This window comes from Sapajus apella, unplaced genomic scaffold (genome assembly GCF_009761245.1).
Source record: "Sapajus apella isolate SASKATOON/1434 unplaced genomic scaffold, GSC_monkey_1.0 scaffold32, whole genome shotgun sequence".
NCBI classification, from domain to species: domain Eukaryota; kingdom Metazoa; phylum Chordata; class Mammalia; order Primates; family Cebidae; genus Sapajus; species Sapajus apella.
The window spans coordinates 2792107-2815653 of NW_022436972.1; the positions used below are offsets into that span (position 1 = coordinate 2792107).

At 40.7% G+C, this 23547-nt stretch overlaps 1 protein-coding gene across 4 annotated transcripts in view; it reads left to right on the forward strand.

The window, feature by feature from the left end:
• The window catches only part of MTUS2 (microtubule associated scaffold protein 2), a 702116-nt gene that overhangs the window by 223574 nt on the left and 454995 nt on the right, over positions 1-23547 (forward strand). For all 4 annotated transcript variants that reach the window (XM_032294818.1, XM_032294817.1, XM_032294822.1 and 1 more), the window contains exon 3: positions 20965-23411. In XM_032294818.1, coding sequence (XP_032150709.1) covers positions 21177-23411 — 2235 coding nt within the window. In that variant the 5' untranslated portion in view covers positions 20965-21176. The remainder of the gene's footprint in view (positions 1-20964; positions 23412-23547) is intronic.

Below are 23547 nucleotides of genomic sequence, written 5' to 3' on the forward strand. Positions count from 1 at the left end.
CATTGAAACAATTCTTTTCTTATCTAATTGTAGCTAGCTCTTTTAAAGATGCAGTTCTGCCTCAGGGACACTTTCCCCAGTTACTTGCTATGTAGGGACTTGGTTTCTACAACAGAGACTAAATATTTCTCTTGTATGGAGGGACTGTGCAAGTTCCTGGAGAGGGGAGTAGGGCAAAACCAGAGGGTAGGTGGAGTGGGGCAGCTGTAAGCTGAGGTTGAGAGTGGGCAGGTGAAGGGTGGATCTTCCCGGGTGCTGCAGAAGTTTAGTTGCAAGCACATTGCACTCTGCACCAGAGGCTGTTAGAAACACATAAAAGCAAACAGTAGGCCGGGCACAGTGGCTCATGCCTGTAATCCCAGCACTTTGGGAGGCCAAGGCGGGTGGATCTCCTGAGATTGGGAGTTCGAGACTAGCCTGACCAACATGTAGAGACACCATCTCTATTAAAAATACAAAAATTAGCCAGGCGTGGTGGTGCATGCCTATAATCCCAGCTACTTAGGAGGCTAAGGCAGAAGAATCACTTGAACCTGGGAGCTGGAGCCAAGATTGCGCCATTGCACTCCAGCCTAGGCAATAAGAGTGAAACTCCATCTCAAAAAAAAAAAAAAAAAAAAAAAAAGCTAGGCATTATTCCTTTCTGTGACCCAATCAACCAGGTACATAGCACTGAATCTGTACATGTACTTTTTTAATGCAGTGACATGATATGTACTCCATTTATTTAGTAGCCCCCCCCCACCATGGAGTAAGTATGTTATATACATCTTTTTCTAGTCCTCCCAACAAAGCTACAAACCTCTAGTTTTAGGTCCATTAGAATGCTGATAAGGACACAGGATGAGATTAGTGAGTTACCACAGAGCCACAGGGTGACAGAACCATGATTCAAAGCAGAGGTGCCACATTCTAACACCTCCTTTGCCTCTGCTTTGTTTGGATGGTGGTCATTGTGAAGCCATCCGAGAGGCCTGACGATAGGCAGGTGTGTTGTTGTTGGGCTTTTTTTTTTTTTTTTTTTTTGTATGTCTTTATCAGGAGAGCTGTGTCTTCTAGGGAGTGTGCTACCTGATAGAACATGCTGGATAATTCAGAAACATCCTGACTTGCCATTCTACAGGCAACTGGAAAATCTTTAAATCTGTTGTGTGTGTATCAAAATCTGTGCCTCTCTTCTGATATTGCGACTTCCTTTTCATTAAACTAGCTTAGCTCTTCTTTGAAATCTTTAATCTGTTGAATTCAGGGACAGGAGGGGATGCAGTCTCATCTGCCTGCTCAACCCCTGGTGAATCTGGGGTCTGCTGACCTCTGAACACACAACTACGTGTCTTTCCTCCCACTGATTCAGTTTCAAGTTCAGATGTCCTGTTATTTCAGCAGGAACATCCAATCTGTTGTGTCCCTAGGCGTCCAGTACAGTGATCCTCTTAGATTCCTTAAATTTAAAATTTCAATTTACACTGGAAAATCACAAAGTAGATATTTTTTAATGAGTTTGTGGCCTTAATCCTTCATTAAAATTATCTAAACGTTCACACTTTGCTATAGTTTTATGTCAAAGAAAACAGTGGTTTAAAAATTTTAAATTTCTATTATAGTGATAAAAGTGTTATTACAAGAAATTACAGCCCTCTGTTTGCCCACCCCTCCCATTTCAACTCTTACTCCCCAGAGGGAACAGATTTCTAATAACTTCACTGATTTTCCTGATACCCAGGTCCACCATTCTTAGAAGGTGCTCTATTTCTATCTTTCGTTTTTCATCAATTTTGGATATTTATCATTATAGCGGTGGAAAATTCAGCTCTTACTGCATATTCTTACTAAATATATCCCTTTCTTAAGACTTCCAACATTTGGGTAAATTAACAGTAACTATTTAACTTCGTGAATTAGAGTAACTATTTAACCTCACATTTGCATTTTCTTCTGCCTCTGCCACTCCTGAGACAACAAGACCAACCCCTCCTTTTCCTCCTCCTCCTCAGCCTACCTAACGTGAAGGTGATGAGGATGAAGACCTTTGTGATGGTCCATTTCCATTTAATGAATAGTAAATATATTTTTTCTTCCTTGGGATTTTCTTAACAACATTTTCTTCTCCTGTAGCTTTACTTTATTGTAATAATACAGTATATAATGCACATATGAAATATATGGTAATCAACTGTTTATGTTATCCATGAGGCTTCTGGTCAGCAACAGGCTATTAATAGTTAAGTTTGGGTGGGGAATCAAGTTATTTGTGGATTTTCAACAGCACAGGGGTTGGCGTCCCTAACTCCCATGTTGTTCAACCACATATGATTATTATTTGTAATTTATTGATAGTCTTATTAGTGTACTATGATGATTGGTTTCTTTTCTCATGAAACTCTCCTCCGCACTGAAGTTAGTAAATGCCATATTATGCTGGTATTGCTAATTGCTGTCCAATAGCCATTTCCTCTTCATTGCTATCTGAATTCTGATTTTGTTCTGATGTTCACTCCTTTGCCACTTGATTCAATAACTCCTGATTGTGCCAACCCAGTCACTAGGACCCCATCTCCTGCCCTGGTGGGGAAAGCCTGTAGGGATTGCCTTTGGAAGGGTTCTTTATCTTAGAGAGACAAACAAGGAAGAAACATCCTCCCTGTCACTTAGAGTAAGAGTTCCAAAACCCCGTGGAACACTTACTAAATGCAAACGTCCAAGCGCAGCAGGAACATCAGTTGCGTTTTTCACACTGGATTTGCTTCCACTGCCTTCTGTCTTTCTGTTCCAATCTGAACTGGTTCATCTCTGGGCCTGGCCACCACCCATTTCCTTCTGGTTCATCTGTCCTGGCTCCCCTGTCTTCATCATTTACATAGTCATTTTACAGAAGCATATTCTTTACAGGTTTGGGGAATATACATGTATTTGAATGTTTGCATGTCGGAAAATGTATTTTTTCTGTATTCACCCTTAATTTGATAGTTTAGTAAGATATAGAGTTCTAGGTGGAAATTATTTTTTCTTGTGGTGTTACCAAATACTCGCTTTTACTGTTCAGCCAGTGTGATTTCTTTTATATGTGATTTATTTGAAGTCTTTTGAGGATTTAGGGCTTTTCATTTGTTCCTAGGACACTGAAATTACTCGATGTTGTGCTTTGCATATTGCAATTTTTTGTTTTCTAGACTTGTGGTGGACCCTTTTAATTGGAAGACTTGTGTTTTTCAGTGTTGAAAATTTTCTTGTTTCGTTTCCTTGGTAATTTTCTGCTTTTCTTTTCTCCATTCTTCTTTATTTCTGCATATCTTATTGAATTTAGAGCTCCTAGATTGATCCTCTAATTATTTTATCTTTTCTCTGTTAGTTTCTTTATTTGGAGGGGGTTCTAATTTCGGAGAGATTTCCTTGACTTTAATGGCTTTTTTGATTTTTACGTTTTAATCGTCATTTAAAAAATTTCCATAAGCCCCTATTTATTCTCTGACTGTCCCTTCCTATAGCACCCTATAGTTGTTTTATGGACATTCTTATCTCTCTGAAAAAATTAATTAGAATTTAAAAATGTTTTCTTCTGTCAACTGGGGAATATACAATCTATGGTACAGCCACATAATGGAATATTACTCAGCAATAAAGAGGAACAAAGTATTGATCCTTTTTACAATATGAATGAACCTTGAACACAATATGTATTGTATGCTATTACTATTAACTATAATAAATATATCCAACTACTTTTATTGATAATATATCAATAATAATATCATATAATATCTAGGTTTATGTATATTAAAAATGAAAGAAGCTGGACTTGAAAGGATCCATGTTGTTTGGTTATATTTATGTGACATTCTGGAAAAGACAAAACTATAAGGATGGAGAATAGGTCATATTTGCTAGTAGCTTGGGGAGAATAGCTGATTACAAAGCGGTAACGTGAGAGAAGTTTTTGAGGTTATCAACTGTTCTGTACCTTAACTGTGTTAATGGTTTCTCTGTGAATTTGTCAAAACTTATAGAACTATAAACCAAAAAGAGTGAATATATTGTATGTGAATAAAAATCTTTTCAAAAGCGTTTTTTATGTTTTCTGTATTTTTTAATGCCTTTTTTCATTTCAAGCCTTTTTACATATTTGGTTATTTTTTGCTATTCATTCATATTTAAGAATCAGGCATTAAAAAGCTGACTGGAATCTAGGGCCACATGTTATATGTTGTATCGTTTTGCCCTAGTAGATGCTGAGAGAGTGGGGGATAAAATGCTATAAAATGCTTGCAAACACACAGGCACACTCACAGTCACACATGGAAGGCTTCCTCTTCCCTAAATTATGAGAGAGTGGGGGATAAAATGCTATAAAATGCTTGCAAACACACAGGCACACTCACAGTCACACATGGAAGGCTTCCTCTTCCCTAAATTATCTTTTTCTACTTTAATACCTCTTTAATACCTTTTTCATCTCTCTTTTCCTCCAGCCTCCTTAGAAGCAAAATCTGGCTTTTGGTGGGGATTGGAGTCTCGGCGTCATTTGTCCAGCATTACTTTATTCTTTTCACATTAATCAGAGGACCTGCCATCTCAAGGGTTCCCTTTTCCTCGCCACTTTCCCAACATGTCCTTGGCCTATAGGGCCTTGGCCTTTTCTAGGCTAGGACCCCATTCCTTCCTTCCTTCTTGGTGTTGAGAAGGCCACCACCTGCGGACCACACTCTCAGCCTGTCTGTCTGTCTGCTTGGGAATCTCTGTCCCACTGCTGTGGGGAGGTTTTCTTCAGATTTACTTGCTCTATCACAATCCCTTTCAACATCAGAGAATGCTCCCATTGAGAGCTGAGTGCTCCTTTCTGTGGCCCAGTCAACCAGGTACATAGTAATGGATCTGTACATATATTTTTTTAATGTGTTGATCAGAATCCCTGGTTTCTCCTCCCCCATTAGAGCTGTCCTCACACTTTAGTTAGAAAGACCCCGTAACAGTAGACCTGAAACAGATTTCTCTGGTCAGTAGATGGTTAGCCAGTCTACAGCTATGCTAGTCTCAGCAGTCAGATGGTGGAGGACTGTCTGGGCTGCTGCTGCAGTCCTGGAGACCTGCCCCTGGGAGAGGAACCGTCCCTGGGGTCAGGAGCCTCCCTGGAAGCCATCAGGGAGGACACGTTAGCATCGTGCTCCCTTCTCGTGCCTCACACTTATGCATACATGTCATACATGTAAGGATATGACTGTGAATCACTAAACAGAATTGACTAACCTTTTAACTGTTTTATTTAAAAGGCAAGAAGCATGTGACGTATGGAATATCATTGAGAGTCTTTGATTAAAGTGGATGTATTTGGGTGTCTTGTGTTATTTAACAGTGAATTTCTAAACTGATTTTTAAATATTTAAAACATGCCCATTAAAATTCATGTTTATTCAGATTTGTGATTTTGGGAATGTTTGATTTTTGTCACTTTGAGAAATCGTCTATTTCTGATAATGAAGATGTATGAAGCCTAAGCCCCATCCTGAAAATGCTGGCAAGACAGTTCTTCACCCTTGCATTATAGATTGGGTGCTATTCAAACACCCATCAACATGCTGCTCTTTTAAAAAGCACTCTTAAATTTTGTTGGGAATATAAATATCTTTTACTATTTTTCTTCGATCTTTGGTGAAATGATGGAGGATTACTACAAGTTATCCAAAGCAATATTATTCATCTGTCTCAGCTGAACAGAAAAACTAGTCATTCTCCCCAGCATGTATCATTTATTTTTCCTTCATGTTTCTGAGCTGAGTTGGTTCCTAAGTGAATAATACGATTTTTCCTTTTTAATTTATTTTCATTTCCTTATCTCTTTTTAAAAGACATTCCAAGTGTGACGATCCAGAACGCTTTGTTCATTACAAAGTCTAATGAAAATATAGAGTCTTATGACGGGCCCTGGGACATGAAAGTATATACCTTTCCATTAGTTGGAGGGTTTTGCACTCACCTGTGCAGTTTATTTAATTGCTTTCTGGTTGTTGAAACTTTTTTTTTTTTGGCTTGGGCTGCATCATGGTGTTACATATTTAGCCTCATCCTTCTAGGGATCTAGTTTATTTGACAGAAGGACGGATATGAGCTTCTAATGAAAGAGAAAAGAAATTCACCTTCAGGATAAAAAGGAATTTGAAGGAGCCCTGTGTAAAGTGACCTGGTGTAGGCTTTTGAGCTGTAGTCGAACGTCCCTTCCCTCCTGGTGATGTTAGAATGATTTATTTCTTCCTTTAAGATAGCAAATAATCCCTGAGGTTTATAGCTTACAGTCCTATAGATAAGGGAGGGTCATGCGCTGCCTCCATCTATTCTGTGAGTCTATGGCATATGGAAGAGAGTCAACTAAAGTGTGCCTCCTGCTCTGAAGTAAACCCACATGGAGAAGCTCAGTGGAGAGCGGCCTAGCAGAGGAGCTCAAGTAACTGTCCGTTCCGTCCTTTCAGTGTGCACCAGCCGGACCCACCCCACCTCCCGGGAATCAGCTGCCTGACCTGGAATTAGCTTTTCTCCCAACCTGCTCAGGTGGATTATGGGATACTCTGGCAGCTACTTAGTCCAGCCTGTCCACATTGCAGAGGAGAATAAGGCCATAGGATTTGGGGTAGGAAGGGGAGAGGGTTTGTTGAGAATATTCATATGAGGTATTTGTGGTTAGAAATGAGGAAGGGAATAAATTAGTGAATTATTATAGTGCTACATTAATAGGCAGGTGACTACTTAGAGATGGGCTAAAAGAGTGGGTCCAACCTCGGTTGCCTTCAGGAGCCAGGCATGTAGCAGAGGCTATGAAGCAACCAGGTTACTAGGCCAAGTAGCCACTGCAGAAGGGGAAAGCGTGTGCCTTGAAAACACATATTTGAATTCCATTTTTTTTTGGAGGTACTCTTTTTTTTATTGTAATTTAGGTTCTGGGGTACATGTGCAGATCATGCAGGATTGTTGCATAGGTACATACATGACAAGGTGGTTTGCTGTCTTCATCCCCCCATCACCTATATCTGGTATTTCTCCTCTCAATATCCCTTCCAACCCTCCCCAACCCTGCTGTCCCTCCCCTAGTCCTCCACTACTGACCACAGTGTGTGATGCTCCCCTCCCTGTGTCCATATGTTCTAATTGTTCAACACCTGCCTATGAGTGATAACATACAGTGTTTGGTTTTCTAATCTTGTGTCAGTTTTCTGAGAATGATGGTTTCCAGATTCATCCATGTCCCTGTGAAGGACACGAACTCATCATTTTTTATGGCTACATAGTATTCCATGGTGTATATGTGCCACATTTTCTTTATCCAGTCTATCGATGATGGACATTTGGGTTGGTTCCAGGTCTTTGCTATTGTAAACAGTGCTGCAATGAACATATGTGTCTTTATAATAGAACAACTTATAATTCTTTGGGTATATACCTAGTAATGGAATTGCTGGGTCAAATGGAATTTCTATTTCTAGGTCCTTGAGGAATTGCCACACTGTCATCCACAATGGTTGAACTACTTTACACTCCCACAAACGGTGTAAAAGTAGTCCTATTTCTCCACATCCCCTCCAGCATCTGTTGTCACCAGATTTTTTAATGACCACCGTTCTAACTGGTGTGAGATGTGGTTTTGATTTACATTTCTCTAATGACCAGTGATGATGACTATTTTTCATGTTTCTTGGCCTCATAAATGTCTTCTTTTGTAAAGTCTCTGTTCATATCCTTCACCCACATTTGAATGGGTTTGTTTGTTTTATTTTTCTTGTAAATCTGTTTTAGTTCTTTGTAAATTCTGATATTAGCCTTTTGTCAGATGGGTAGATTGCAAAAATTTTTTCCCATTCTGTTGGTTGCCCATTCACTCTAATGATTGTTTCCTTTGCTGTACAGAAGCTCTTAAGTTTAATCAGATCCCATTTGTCTATTTGGCTTTTGTTGCCAATGCTTTTGGTGTTTTAGCCATGAAGTCGTTGCCTATGCCTGTATCTTGAATGGTTTTGCCTAGGTTTTCTTCTAGGGTTTTTATGGTCCTAGGTCATATGTTTAGACCTTTAATCCATCTGTAGTTAATTTTAGTGTAAGGTGTCAGGAAGGAGTCCAGTTTAAGCTTTCTGCACATGGCTAGCCAGTTTTCCCAACACCATTTATTAAACAGGGAATCCTTTCCCCATTGCTTGTTTTTGTCAGGTTTGTTAAAGATCAGATGGTTGTAGATGTGTGGCATTGCCTTCGAGGCCTCTGTTCTGTTCCATTGGTATATATCTCTGTTTTGGTACCAGTACCATGCTGTTTTGATTACTGTAGCCTTGTAGCATAGTTTGAAGTCAGGTAGCATGATATCTCCAGCTTTGTTCTTTTTGCTTAGGATTGACTTGGCTATGTGGGCTCTCTTTTGGTTCCATATGAAGTTTAAGGTGTTTTTTTTTTCCAGTTCTGTGAAGAGGGTCATAGGTAGCTTGATGGGGTTAGCATCGAATCTATAGATTACTTTGGCCACTATGGCCATTTTCACAATATTGTTTCTTGCTAACCATGAGCATATACTGTTTTTCCATCTGTTTGTGTCCTCTCTTATTTCCTTGAGCGGTGATTTGTAGTTCTCCTTGAAGAGGTCCTTCACATCCTTCGTTAGTTTTACTCCTAGTTATTTTATTTGCTTTGTAGCAATTGTAAATGGGAATTCCTTCTTGATGTGGTTCTCTTTAAGTCTGTTATTGGTGTATAGGAATGCTTGTGATTTCTGCACATTGATTTTGTATCCTGAGATTGTTGAAGTTGCTTATCAGTTTTAGGAGATTTTGGGCTGAGATAATGGGATCTTCTAAATATACAATCATGTCATCTGCAAATAGAGACAGTGTGACTTCCTACTTTCCTAATTGAATACCCTTTATTTCTTTTTCTTGCCTGATTGCTTGGGCTAGAACTTCCAGTACTATATTGAATAGGGGTGGTGAGAGAGGGCATCCTTTTCTAATGCTGGATTTCAAAGGGAATGCTTCCAGTTTTTGCCCATTCAGTATGATATTGGGTGTGGGTTTGTCATAAATAGCTTTTATTATTTTGAGATATGTTCCATTGATACCTAGTTTATTGAGAGTTTTTAGCATAAAGGGCTGTTGAATTTTGTCGAAGGCCATCTTTGCATCTATTGAGATAATCATGTGGTTTTTGGCTTTGGTTCTGTTTCTGTGGTGGGTTACGTTTATAGACTTGTGTATGTTGAACCAGCCTTGCACCCCTGGGATGAAGCGTACTTGATTGTGATGAATAAGCTTTTCAATTTGCTGTTGCATTTGGGTTGCCAGTATTTTATTGAAGATTTTTGCATCTATATTCATCATGGATATTGGCCAGAAGTGTTTTTTTGTTGTTGTTGAGTCTCTGCCGGGTTTTAGTATCAGGATGATGTTGGTCTTATAAAATGATTTGGAAAGGATTCCCTCTTTTTGGATTGGTTGGAATAGTTTCAGAAGGAGTGGTACCATCTCCTCTTTGTATGTCTGGTAGAATTTGGCTGTGAACCTATCTGGACCTGGGCTTTTTGTGGTTGGTAGGCTATTAATTGCTGCCTCAACTTCAGCCTATTCAGGGTTTCAGCTTCTTCCTGGTTTAGGCTTGGGAGTGTGCAGGTGTCCAGGAATTTATGCATTTCTTTCAGGCTTACTGGTTTATGTGTATAGAGTTGTTTGTAGGAATCTCTGATGGTAGTTTGTATTTCTATGGAATCAGTGATGATATCCCCTTTATCGTTTTTTTAACATTTAATCGATTCTTCTCTCTTTTCTTTTTTATTAATCTGGCTAGTGTTCTATTTTGTTGATCTTTTCAAAAAGCCAGCTCGTGGATTTATTGATTTTTGGAAGGGCTTTTTTGTGTCTCTATCTCCTTCACTTCTGCTCTGATCTTTGTTATTTCTTGTCTTCTGCCAGCTTTTGAGTTTTTTGATCTTGTTACTCTAGCTCTTTGAATTTTAATGATAGGGTGTTGATTGTAGATCTTTCCTCGCTTCTCATGTGGGCATTTATTGCTATAAATTTCCCTCTAGACACTGCTTTAAATGTGTCCCAGAGATTCTGGTACGTTGTGTCTTCATTCTTGTTGGTTTTGGAGAACATCTTTATTTCTGCCTTCATTTCATTGTTTATCCAGTGACATTCAGGAGTCAGTTGTTCAGTTACCATGAAGTTGTGCAGTTCTGAGTTAGTTTCTTAGTCCTGAGTTCTAAATTAATTGCACTATGGTCTGAGAGGCTGTTTGTTATGATTTCCATTCTTTTGCATTTGCTGAGGAGTGATTTACTTCCAATTATGTGGTCGATTTTAGAGTAGGTGTGATGTGGTGCTGAGAATAATGTATATTCTGTGGATTTGGGGTGGAGAATTCTGTAAATGTCAGGTTTGCTTGGTCCAGATCTGCATTAAAGTCTCGGATTTCCTTGTTAATTTTCTGTCGCATTGATCTGTCTAATATTGACAGTGGAGTGTTAAAGTCTCCCACTATTATTGTGTGGGAGTCTATGTCTCTTTGTAGGTAGTTAAAGACTTATGTGTCTAGGTGCTCCTGTATTGGTGCGTATATATTTAGGATTATTAGCTCTTCTTCTTGCATTGATCTTTTACCATTATGTAATGGCCTTCTTTGTCTCTTTTGATCTTTGTTGGTTTAAAGTCTTTATCGGAGACTAGGATTGCAACTCGTGCTTTTTTTTTTCTACTCCATTTGCTTGATAAATCTTCCTTCATCCCTTTATTTTGAGCCTGTGTGTATCCTTGCATATGAGATGGGCTTCCTGGATACAGCACACCAATGGGTTTTGAATTTTTATCCAATTCGCCAGTCTGTGTCTTTTGATTGGGGCATTTAGTCCATTTACATTTAAGGTTGATATTGTTATTTATGAATTTGATCCTGCCATTTTGATGCTGGCTGGTTGTTTTGCCCATTAGTTGATGCAGTTTCTTCATTGTGTCAGTGCTCTTTACCATTTGGTATGTTTTTGGAGTGGCTGGTACTGGTTGTTCCTTTCTATGTTTAGTGCTTCTTTCAGGAGCTCTTGTAAGGCAGGCCTGGTGGTGATGAAATCTTTGAGCAATCGCTTGTCCGTAAAGGATTTTATTTCTCCTTTGCTTATTAAGCTTAGTTTGGCTGGATATGAAATTCTAGGTTGAAAGTTCTTTTTCTTTAAGGATGTTGAATATTGGTCCCCACTCTCTTCTGGCTTGTAGGGTTTCTGCCGAGAGATCCGCTGTGAGTCTGATGGGCTTCCCTTTTTGGATAACCTGACCTTTTTCTCTGGCTGCTCTTAGCATTTTTTCCTTCATTTCAGCCCTGGTGAATCTGATAATTATGTCCCTTGTGGTTGCTCTTCTTGAGGGATATCTTTGTGGTGCTCTCTCTATTTCCCGGACTTTAATGGTGGCCTGCCTTGCTAGGCTGGGGAAGTTCTCCTGGATAATATCCTGAAGAGTGTTTTCCAGCTTGGATTCATTCTCTCTGTCACATTTAGGTACACCTATCAAACGTAGATGAGGTCTTTTCACATAATCTCATATTTCTTGGAGGCTTTGTTCATATGTTTTCACTCATTTTTCTCTAATCTTGCCTTCTCATTTTATTTCATTGAGTTGATCTTCAATCTCTGGTATCCTTTCTTCTGCTTGGTAAATTTGGCTATTGAAACTTGTATATGCTTCGTGAAGTTCTCGTGTTGTGTTTTTCAGCTCCATCAATTCTTTTATATTCCTCTCTAAGCTGTTTATTCTCATTAGCATTTCATCAAACCTTTTTTCAAGGTTCTTAGTTTCTTTGCATTGGGTTAAAACATGTTCTTTTAGCTTAGAGAAGTTTGTTATTACCCACTTTCTGAAGCATGTTTCTGTCAGTTCATCACACTCATTCTACATCCAGCTTTGTTCCCTTGCTGGTGATGAGTTGTGATTCCTTGGAGGAGGAGAGGCGTTCTGATTTTGGGTGTTTTCATCCTTTTTGCACTGGTTTCTTCCCATCTTTGTGGATTTGTCTGCCTGTGGTCTTTGTAGTTGGTGACTTTCAAATGGAGTCTCTGAGTGGATGTCCTTTTTGTTCATGATGAAGTTATTTCTTTCTGTTTTTTGGTTTTCCTCCTAACAGGCCACTCAGCTGTAGGACTACTGGAGGTCCACTCTAGACCCTGCTTTCCTGGGGATCACCTGCAGTGGCTGCAGAACAGTAAGGGTTGCTGCCAGTTTCTTCTTCTGGTATCTTTGTACCAGAAGGATACCTGCCAGATGTCAGCCTGAGCTCTCCTTTATGAGGTATCTCTTTGGATATATGGGGGTTGGGGAACTGCTTGAGAAGACAGTGTATCCCTTATAGGAGCTCAAGTGCTGAGCTGTGAGCTCTATTGTTCCGTTCAGAGCTGCTGGGCAGGTACATTTAAGTCTGTTGCGGCAGAACTTGTAACCACCTTTTTTTCCCAGGGGCTCTGTCCTGGGTTGGTGGGGCTTTATTTATAAGTTCCTGATGTGCTGCTGCCTTTTTTCAGAGCTGCACTGCCCAGCAAGGAGATAGCCTAGTCATAGTCTGCCAGCAGAGGTGTTGCTGAGCTGCCATGGGCTCTGCTCAGCTGCTGTGTGAACTCCCTTGTGGGTTTGTTTATAGAGGTATAGTTAGAACTGCTGCGGTAATGGCAGTCTGCCTCAGTAATGGTGGACTGCCTTAGTAATGGCAGACTGCCTCGGTAATGGCGGACGCCCTTCCCCCACAGAGCTGGACCATCCCGGGTATGCAGCTGTGCTTTCTGTGAAACTCTCAATCCAGAGCATTTCAGATTGCTGGTTTTTGTGGGGGTGGGACCCACCAAGGCAGATCACCTGGTTCCCTGTTTCAGCCCCCATTTTTTCAGTTGAACGGGCAACTCTGCCTCCCAGGTGTTCCAGGTACCAGTTGAAATGGTCACCCAGATTTCTGTGAGTTTTTGTGTGGAGTCCCACTGCACCGGCTGAAACAGCCGTGCTGGAGACTTGTGGTGTTTTTCTGCCCAGGAATCTCCTGGGCAGTAAAAACTTGTTTGGTAATGTGGGTTTGGAAATGCGGTGACTTCTCACCCTCTGCGTTCTCGCTAGGAACTGCACTCCAGAGCTGTTCCTATTTGGCCATCTTGGATTGTATCCCACGGAAGAGTTTTTCAAGGAAAGGGATGGAGCAAGCAGTGAGGAAATGGAGGAATGAAGAGTGGCATGTTTCTCTTTTGAGGGTAGTAGGTATTTATTCAACAAATAATTATGGAGCACTCAGTCAGTGCTAGAGCCTGCTAGGCACTGGAGAAGCACCTGCAAATGAAACAGAAACACATGTGGGAGCTTAGAGTTCTGTATGAAGATGCACATGTACATACCCTTTAACACAGGGACTCTGCCTTTAGAAATTTATCTGAAGAAAGTAAAGGGTGCCATAAAGTTGTTCATTCACTGATTTTCTGTGAAAAGTTATTTAACAATACAAAAACTGAAGACAACCTAAACTCTGACAATAAGGAGAATTGGTGATTAGATTATAGTACAATTGATAATTAAACGTGATAAAATATTTACTACATGTATTTATCTGGGAAGCAGCACATGGCATGCAAAGTGAAAAATTGGTGTCATAGAACTCATTCCATGTGTGCAAAAATAGAAAATTAAAAATACTACACATTAAATTGTATTTATTGGGGTGAGGTTAGAGAATTTTTGAATATTTTTACTTTTAAAAAATACGTAATGAAGATTAATTTCTTTTATAATTGGCAATGTAAATGGTTCCACTTTGGAAAAAAAATCATCCAAGACAAAAACAAAACAAAATAAACATTAAGCACAATAGGCAAGGAATGAATGCCCTGTATTTTCTGGGTGAAATTATCCCCTGGAAAGGACTTATTTTTTTTCTAAGGGTATGCCTGAAATGCTTTTTGTTGGCAAATGTGAGTGAAACTTGTTTTGGAGAAACACGCAGCATTTTTATGGGGGAGATTTTAAATATCAATGAACATAATATTTTGTTTAAATATCACCTTGGTCTAAACTGTGAAAAACTGTTAGCTCCTTTCCTGGTCCTCTGTAGAGGGGAAATAGCAGCATTTCATTTATGTATATATTCTTCTTTACTCTTTCTACTCATGGCAAAATAAAAATAAAATAGCCTCTGCTACCTCAATAAAAAAGACATTCTGAACACAGTCCTGTTTATATAATAGAATAAAATGTGATGTGGTATCAATGTTATGTACATAAGATAAAGAGAGCAAAGCAGGCTCCAGAGAGCTATTGTATTTTATGTTATGTGACACCATAGATAGCTGCAGAGTCCCTGAATATATATGTTTAACATCTCCCAACCAATAATTCAATTTTTAACCATATTGTAAGGACACTGTACTTGTAAGTTTCATTTCGTCTGCCGAGCATCAAGTGTTAGACTATCTAGAATTGTGCCTGTTGAGAGTAAACATGCTCAACATTATGAAATAAGACCAAGAATCTGAATATTCTTAAGTAATTACAACTGCAGAAAACATGGAGGTATTATTACCAGGAGACTTTCGTGTGAACATACTGACTTGTACATAAATATGTAACTACATATACAATTATCCTGCTAAATGTGGCAAAACACTATAGGGACTGAATAAATACTCAGTAGAGATGTCAACTAAAATTTCGAAGCTAGGATTTTGTATTTTCTTGCATTATTACGTTTACCCTTGAATTTTGGGTTTATATTGTCATTTTTTTTTTTTTGTATCCTAAAGTTCTACAGGATAAATTATTGCATGGCAGGAGCAGTAGTTGGAGCTCCTTTGGCAAATAAGTTTTATGAAGTCAGATGAAGTTGCATTTACATTCAGAGGCATGGTCATTGAATGTATATATAAAAATTCACAACCGATAAAGCATTACACAGCAGACCTGGCAGCTAAGGAGAGCTGTACAACCGTACTTCTCAATCTTTCAAAACCCGTACTTCCTTTTGATAACATAAAAATCCCCTGAACTTTCTTTAGTTTATTTTCAAAGTAAAGTATTATGACAGATATAAATCAAAGCAATGATCAGAATATAGTTCTCTATTCTCACTTGGATATTCTTATATAGCCCTCTTGGGAGGACGTCTGATCAGTTGCTCAGTTGAGAAGGGTGGCTTTACAATCTTTAACTTGAAAGATTGAAAAAAGAGGGACTCACGTAGTGAGTATTTCACCTTTTTGAGCTCAAGTTGGGATGAGATTACCTCATCTGGAATGCCTACTATGTGCAAAGTGCTGTCCCAGAAATTACATGGGAAACAGAAGTGTCTGTGTAACCTTCAGCCAAGTGAGCTTATACTTTCATAAAGGGAGTAAGACACACATGTAACAATAATAACGAGTCAGATATAACTGTAATGAAAAGACACACTTAAGTATTTTAGATGTACATCAAGGATCTAGAAATAGAAATACCATTTGACCCAGCAATCCCATTACTGAATATATACCCAAAGGATTATAAATTGTTCTGTTATAAAGACACACGCACGGGTATGTTCGTTGTGGCACTGTTTACAATAGCAAAGACCTGGAACCAACCCAAATGCTCATTAATGATAGACTGAATAAAGAAAATGTGGCACATATATATCATGGAATACTATGCAGCCATAAAAAAGGTGAGTTATGTCTTTTATAGGGACATGGATGAATCTGGAAACCATCATTCTTAGCAAACTGACACAAGAACAGAAAACCAAACACTGCATGTTCTTACTCATAGGTGGGTTTTGAACAGTGAGAACACATGGACACAGGGAGGGGAGCATCACATACTAGGGTCTTTTGGGGGGTGGGGGGATAGGAGAGGGATAGTTGGGAGTGGAGAGGTTGCAGAGGGATAACATAGGAAGAAATGCCTGATGGAGGCAGCAAACCACCATGGCATGTATGTACCTATGCAACAATCCTGCAAGATTTACAAATGTACTCCAGAACTTAAAGTATAATAAGAAATAAAAAAGCATGGTACGGCAGTTCCAAAAGGAAAGATCTGTGGATTCAGGACACAGAGAGACAGTATCTTGTTCCGCCTCCACTTTTTCAGTGGGGGAAGGGAGGACAGGAGAGAATTTAGGACAGGTTTCATGAAGGAGGTAGTTTTTGAGCTGGATTTTGATGCCTAGAGCATGGAACTCTTGGACAGGAGGATGATTTTATGGGGCAAATGTACTTTAAGTAGAAGAGTAAAGAGGATTAAATCTGGAAACATATGTAGGCCCAGGGCTCACTGGACATTGAATGTCAAGCTGAGAAGTGTTGCTTTAGTCTGTCATTTGGCTGGGCCACTCAGGGTGATATTCTTGGAGGGTACCTTGATGGATCCAGAGTTTCCCTTCATTCAAGAATATCTTCCACGCTGTATTGGACAAAACAAACACGGGACACCAGAAATCACAGCCTAAAATGGATGAAGAAATTCTACATGAGTATCTAGATGCTATCATTTCATTTCATGATTTAGAAATGTAGGTGCGTTTGACTGGGCATGGTGGCTCACGCCTGTAATCCCAGTACTTTGGGAAGCTGAGGCAGGCAGATCACCTGATCAGGAGTTTGAGACTAGCCTGGCCAACATAGTGAAGCCCCAGCTATACTAAAATACAAAAATTAGCTGGGCATGGTGGCGTGTGCCTGTAATCCCAGCTACTCAGGAGGCTGAGGTAGGAGAATTGCTTGAGCCCAGAAGGTGGAGGTTGCAGTGAGCTAAGATTGTGCCACTGCACTCCAGCCTGGGCGACAGAGTGAGATTCTATCTCCAAAAAAAATGAGTATGCATTCAATTGAAAAAGTTCTAGATGAGGTGGTCAAACCATTATCAGAGATTGTGAGCTCAGGAGAGCTGAAAATGTGCTTGATTATGAAAGTTGGGCAGAGACAATTTTGTTTTTGAGCAGAGAGAGCATGTAGTACTTTGGCTTGATGATAGCAACCCTGATGCTGAGCCCATGTTAGGTTTTTTAAAGCACTGGTAATTGGTGAGTTACGAGTACTAAGAAAAATAAGCTGCGTTCCTTAAACAATTGTAGGTTATTGTGTAGGACCTGTCATGGTACTTCAGCCTTATTTTCTTGTCTTTCTTCACTTCCATTTTCTTTCTTTTTCATGAGCAACAACATTAGAATTACTAACATTTCAGCATCATGATTGACAAAGTTTCTTATGCTCTTGTGGACAAGATGGGGGCACACACAGTGGCTGCAGGGGCTGGCGGGCAGAGGGTTGCCTGAGGAGTGCTGATGAGATGAGGAGCATTATGGGAGCATTGTCGGGCCACATCCCTGTGGCACCAGGGCTGCTGTTTTGTGCCCTGCTGTGTTCTGCTAACGTTAGTGTCAATGAATGACACCAATGAGTGACTTATCAGGGAATGATAATGTAGAAGAAACTCTTACCTCTTCAACGATGGTATAAAAACAAGAATGGATTGCAAGTATTTTGGATGAAAAATTAAGGATGCGCTCCACAAGTTTTAAAACAGGACAGAACAGTGCATGAAGACCAGCAAGATGAAGTTTGAGAAGTATATTTTTATGGTCCCACCCATGGGCGCTAAAGCCAGTTACAGATGGCTCAGATTGAGTCAGTGGAGTTTAGGACAACTTAAATGGTGTGGTGTTGTTTTAATTAATGATATGGAACTGGAGGGCGATTTTTATGTCCATGAAGAGGTCTTAGAGTGTGTGGGTAGAAGTATAGCTAAGAGAACAGAAGGCTTGCTTTCTTGTGACTCTAGATGATGCAGTTAGAACTAAAGTTAGCTCTGAGTACCTCATTTAGGAGGGGCTTGAGGTTCCCTGCTGTGTGTACTTAAAGGAAAGCTAAAATTTAAAAATTAAAATATAACTTTCTAGCATGACATTGGTTTTACACTTATCTGTCACTTTCTTATAATCATGTTATGGGTTGTGGACTTTGATGCTTTGCTTTTGTCTTTGCCGAGCGAAGTTTCCTTCTTTCTCCCAGCCTCGACAATTCAAACCAATCAGGACTCTTAGCTGCGTATTTATACTTCTGCCCACAGAGAATTAGAGGCACTTCTCTTCTGTGGATGGCCTATATTTATGAACTTTCTTGCCCTTCTTGACTTTTCGGGATACCTGTTTCTCAACCCAGAGAGCACAGCATTCTTTTAAACCACAGTCTTATTGATTTGCCTATATGCTTTTTGTAGTTGTGCTTAAGGAACATGTGTATCTTCAAGGGAAACACTTTTAAAATGGAATAAACAAACAAGGGTTTGTTGAGACTCCCCTCTGTGTCAGGAAACGAAGACTGGGATCAGGGTATCAATAGCTTGGTAGAGGGCTGTACCGGGGTGCTGCTGGCTTACTGAGGGTAACGCTGGGAGGAGAAGGTGGAGAAGAAGAAAAAGAGCATGAGAGCGGGGAGGATGCGGACAGTGAGCAAGTCGTGGAAAGAACCGAAGAGCAGTGTGGTACGGAAATGAAAGGGCACATGCACATATATGACTGTGTATTTTCCCATGATCATACAAACATGGGGAAGGAAATAGATTTAGATGTTAATGTGTCTTGGGGTGTGGCGTAGAAGAGGCAAATTTTTAAAAACTGAACAAAAGCCAGCTTATAGGAAATGATCTTTTGTATGTAAAAAAGTTTACCTGCTTATGTATAGATGTAGAAGAAAAGAGAGCTCTATCAGCTAAGTGTTCAGGAATGCTCATGGTAGGTTGTTAGGTAAAAAGTTTAGTTGGAAACATAGAGGGCTCCAGTAAGGAGGAGGAAGAAGGTAGCTGTAAGATGTTTTGGATTGGGTGATGGGCTGTCAGGTGTTATGTTATTTTGCTTTATAACATATACATTTTGTTAAATAGAGATAAGGTCTTGCTATGTTGCCAAAGCTGGCTGGCCTTGGACTCCTGGCCTCAAGTGATCCTCCTACCTCAGGCTCCCAAAACGTTGGGATTACAGGTGTGAGCCACTGTGCCCAGTCCTCATGTTCTTTTTAATATATGGAGCAACATATTAACAATGATGAAGGGAAAACAGGTGGGTGGCCATGTTGCCATGTAACCTGTTTCAGGAGAAACCTAACAGCAGCTTCCTGTGTGGTGCGCACGTGTGCCTTCACATTCTTGATGAGTGAGGAGGAAAGTGTGGAAGGCTTTGAGTCTCCATTGGGGATGTGGCAGAACCTTGTTACTGTTAAACTCCCCTATTCCCAGTGTCTAATCCATAGTACTGGATGAAACAGTGTCAACCTAGAATGTAATGGTTTAGTGTTGATCTGTGAGCCTACTTTAACAGAAAAGCATATTCCATATAGATTTTAAACTCATTGGGGGCAGAAATAACACTGATCTTCCTCATCATTCATTTGGTCATTTATTCATTCATTCATGCTACAAATATATACTAAGTACCTAATGTGTATGCCAGGTATTAGACAATATTTATTTTCAGTGTCTAGCAAATCTGAAAGTCTTGTTTATTTAATTCTGCAAAATGAAAATATAGGATATTACAAATTCTTCATCATAGGATGACCTAGTGGGTCAGGAAGACTTCCTGGAGGAAGCGGTAGTTATGCTGCATATTGAAGGATGCAAAAGACTTGTAAGATGGGGTTGGGGAGGATTCCACATTCCATGCAGATGAAAGAGTACGTGCAAAGGCCCTGAGTCAGCGAGTAATGAACATAGTACTGTGAGGAATGAGGTCAGTGTGGCTCCAGCCTGCAGAGCAGAAGGTGAGGTGGGAGCAAGGCCAGAAAGGTGTTCAGGGCCTGATAATGCAGGCCTCAAAGGCCAGAGTAAAGTGTTTTCCCCAAGTTTTTATTTTAGAAAATTTCAAACCTATAGAAAAGTTGCAGATATAGTAGAATTTATTACCTAGATTTTCAAGTGGTTGACTTTTGCCAGTTTCTCTCCCTTTTACTCTTTCTCCTTTTCACATGCACACACACATACATACATGTGTTTTTCTTGGTTGAATCATTTGAGAATGATTACAGAAATCGTGACATACTACCCCCGGATTCTAAAGTATGTATATTTCAAGAACAAAAATAATCTCTGGCATAATTATAGCACAATTACACACCCAAGAAAATTAATTATGAACTACCTATATTTTATATACAGTTCATATTCAAATCTCTAATTGTCCTAATAATATTCTTTGCTAACATATTTTGAAGATCCAGGCTCCACTGACATTTTTGGGGACCAGTTAGACCAGTTATTTTGTAATACATACCTCAATTTAAATTTGTCTGATTATTTTCTCAGGAGTAAATTTTGGTTGAACATTAACTGCTGTGTAGCTGATGTGGGGCCCTGAGAACTAATATCAGGAGTCTGTAATGTCAGTTTCATTACTAGTGATGTTAAATTTGATCATGTGATTAATGTGTCTACCAGATCTCTCCATCGTAAAGATAAAATTTTCTTTTTGTAAGAAATAAAGTAGTCTGGGAGAAGATACTTTAAGCATCTATAAATATCTTGCTTCCCAACAATCTTTTATCCAACGTTTGTATCTTTGGCATCCCTTGTGCATGATAATTATTAATTTAGTGATTACAAAATAGTGATTTTTCAAATTCTGTAATTTTTTTCTACATTCGTTGATACTCTTCTGTAAAGAAGAGCCTTTTCTTCTCCCATACCCTTTTCAATCAGTATCAGTCTAGACTTGTGGATGTTTAAAATCTAGATTTAAGATTTCACATGCATTTATAATCCATTTCTAACATTAAACATTTTGATGTTTAATTTTTGTCTGTATTTAGCCAGCAGGAGCCCCAATCAGAAAGGTTTTTGAGAAAACTATTGAGTGAATGAAATGATAACATAGAAGTGATGAGTAAATCTGTGTTTACCACTTTTTTTTTCTCCTGAGATGTTCTATTTGTCAATCTAATGTGACTATATTTTTATTTCTCTCCAGGTCTCACGGACTAATTGGCTCTCATTCAGCAGGAACCTAGCAGATAAGTCTTCCTGCTATATATCAAGACAATGCTTGGTTTTCAAGCTGTTCTGAGAATGATCAAAGCAGTGTTGCAATGTGACATTGTCAGGGGAGGACCAGCAGCTTGAGAATTTCCTATTAATCCGATTGCAGCTTGAAGGCAGCCCATTTCCATTAAGTAGGACTGCATGGCAAGCAGCCCCACCAAAGGGTTGACAATGAGTGTCCCAGTGGCTCCTAAGAAATCATGTTACACTCAGCTGCGGGACAACAGAAATGCAGCGGGAAATAATAATGAGAGTATCCTAAGTCTGGGAGATACGAATGCCAATCAAATCATGTTGGAGGTCAGATCCTCTCATGATGAGTCCAAGACATGTGGCCTGGAAGATGAAACTGGAAATACAAATTCCAGTGAGCCAGAAAACCATGCCCATTTCCATAAGGAATGTCACCAACTTCAGGGCTTTGGGAAGGGATCTCAGACTGGCTCCACCAGTCTGAAAGATTTTAGACTTTCTTCAGCTATTCAGAGGGAACTCAATGAAGAAAACACAATGGAGAGAGGCACAGATATCCTGCAGACCCCGCGGAGTATTCAGGGACCAAGTCTGTTGAGTTGGAGGAATGTGATGGGTGACGCCAGTCTAGACGTTTTGGCTAAACGGGATGCTGACATTCCCCGGCATGTTCCCAAGGATAAATTGGCAAAAACCCTCGACAATGAGGAACTGAGGAGGCATTCTTTGGAAAGAGCAAGCAGCTCTGCAGCTGCAGTCGGGAGCCTGACTCTGCAGCATCCGCAGCCTGCACCCCTGGACTCCCTGGAAGCACGGGGTCAGGTGCCTAGGGGTGGGGAGGGGCCACAGAAGACGTTGCCAGACCACGCTCGCCCGGCAGCTTTCCCTCCAACTGACGGTACCTCAGAGGGAAAGAGTGTGCGTCATCTTAAACCATCTACCTCAGAAACCAAAAAGAGCGTCCCCTCAGAGACCCAGACAGTGGGGGTACATGTACTGCATGTGTGCAGTGAGCACACATCACGTTCCGCCCATCCAGACCCTGCCCTGAATTTGACTTTGGCATCGAAGGAAATCCCAAGTAAGCCAGAAGCACAATTGGGTCAGGAAAAGGGAGAGGCTAAGCTGGAGCTGAAATATGTTCCACCCAGGAGGATTGAACAGGAGGGAAAGGCAGCCCAGGAAGGGTATCTGGGATGTCACAAGGAAGAGACTCTGTCAGTCTTGGAGGGAAAGGAGCCGTGTGGGGAAGCACACCCAGAAACCACCGATGTACTTGCCCGTCTGCCCAACAGTGACCTCCACCACCTTGGGGCGGGGAGAGGCAACTGTGAAGAGAAGAGAGAAATCAACCCAGGGGAGCCGGATTCTCTCCACAGCACCCCCAAACAGGGCTCTGCTTCCTTAGGTGGGAACGATAATCAGCCCACTGGCAAAATTTCATCATATGCAGGTGGGAAGTTGGGTGAAAGGACATCTAGCAACTTTTCACCAGGTGACAGTCATGTGGCTTTTATTCCTAATCATCAGACTGGCAGCAAGCCCTCAGATGTCAGCGAGGAGGAAAGGCTACTGGGCAGTGGGAACGAGGACAGTGTTACGGTTTTGGCATTCAGTCCTTCTGTTGGAGAGAGCAAGACGGAGGTGCCTGAGCCCCTGGATCCTCCAAGTGGCAGCTCAGAGGCACGGGAAAGCAAAGAGATCACCACATCTGGTGCTGAAAACAGGAACCTTCCAGAGAACGCAGCTAAGACTGAAAGCACCTCAGCAAGAGCAGATTCAGTTCTCAATATTGCAGCACCCCTCCACCCAAAGACAACTGTGAACATGATCCACCAGCCTACAACACCCAGTAGCAGTTTTCAGGATGTTCGCGTGTTTGGTATGGACGCGGGGTCCCCCTTGGTGCTCCCACCCCCTACTGACAGTGCACGCTTGTTGAACACATCCCCCAAAGTGCCTGACAAGAACACCTGCCCCAGTGGGATCCCCAAGCCTGTCTTCACGCATTCCAAGGACACAGTTTCCTCGCAGGAGGGAATGGAGAACCATCAGGTAGAAAAAACAGAGGAGAGGACAGAAACCAAGCCCATCATTATGCCCAAGCCCAAGCATGTGAGGCCCAAGATCATCACCTACATCAGGAGGAATCCCCAGGCCCTGGGCCAGGTGGATGCCTCGCTGGTTCCCGTGGGGCTTCCATATGCCCCGCCCACATGTACCATGCCTCTTCCCCATGAGGAGAAGGCGGCAAGTGGTGACCTGAAGCCATCTGCCAACATCTATGAGAAATTCAAGCCAGACCTGCAGAAGCCAAGGGTCTTCAGTTCTGGTTTGATGGTGTCTGGGATCAAGCCCCCAGGACATCCTTTCAGCCAAATGAGTGAAAAGTTTTTGCAGGAGGTAAGAGAATGTCGTTGTGATAATGGCCTATAAGTTGACTGTTCTAAAACGTGTGATGTATTTTCAATAAGTTGTGAAAGTAAAACGTCCTCTTTAAGCGAGTTGCAGATTTTCATGGATACACTTGTGGAGAAAT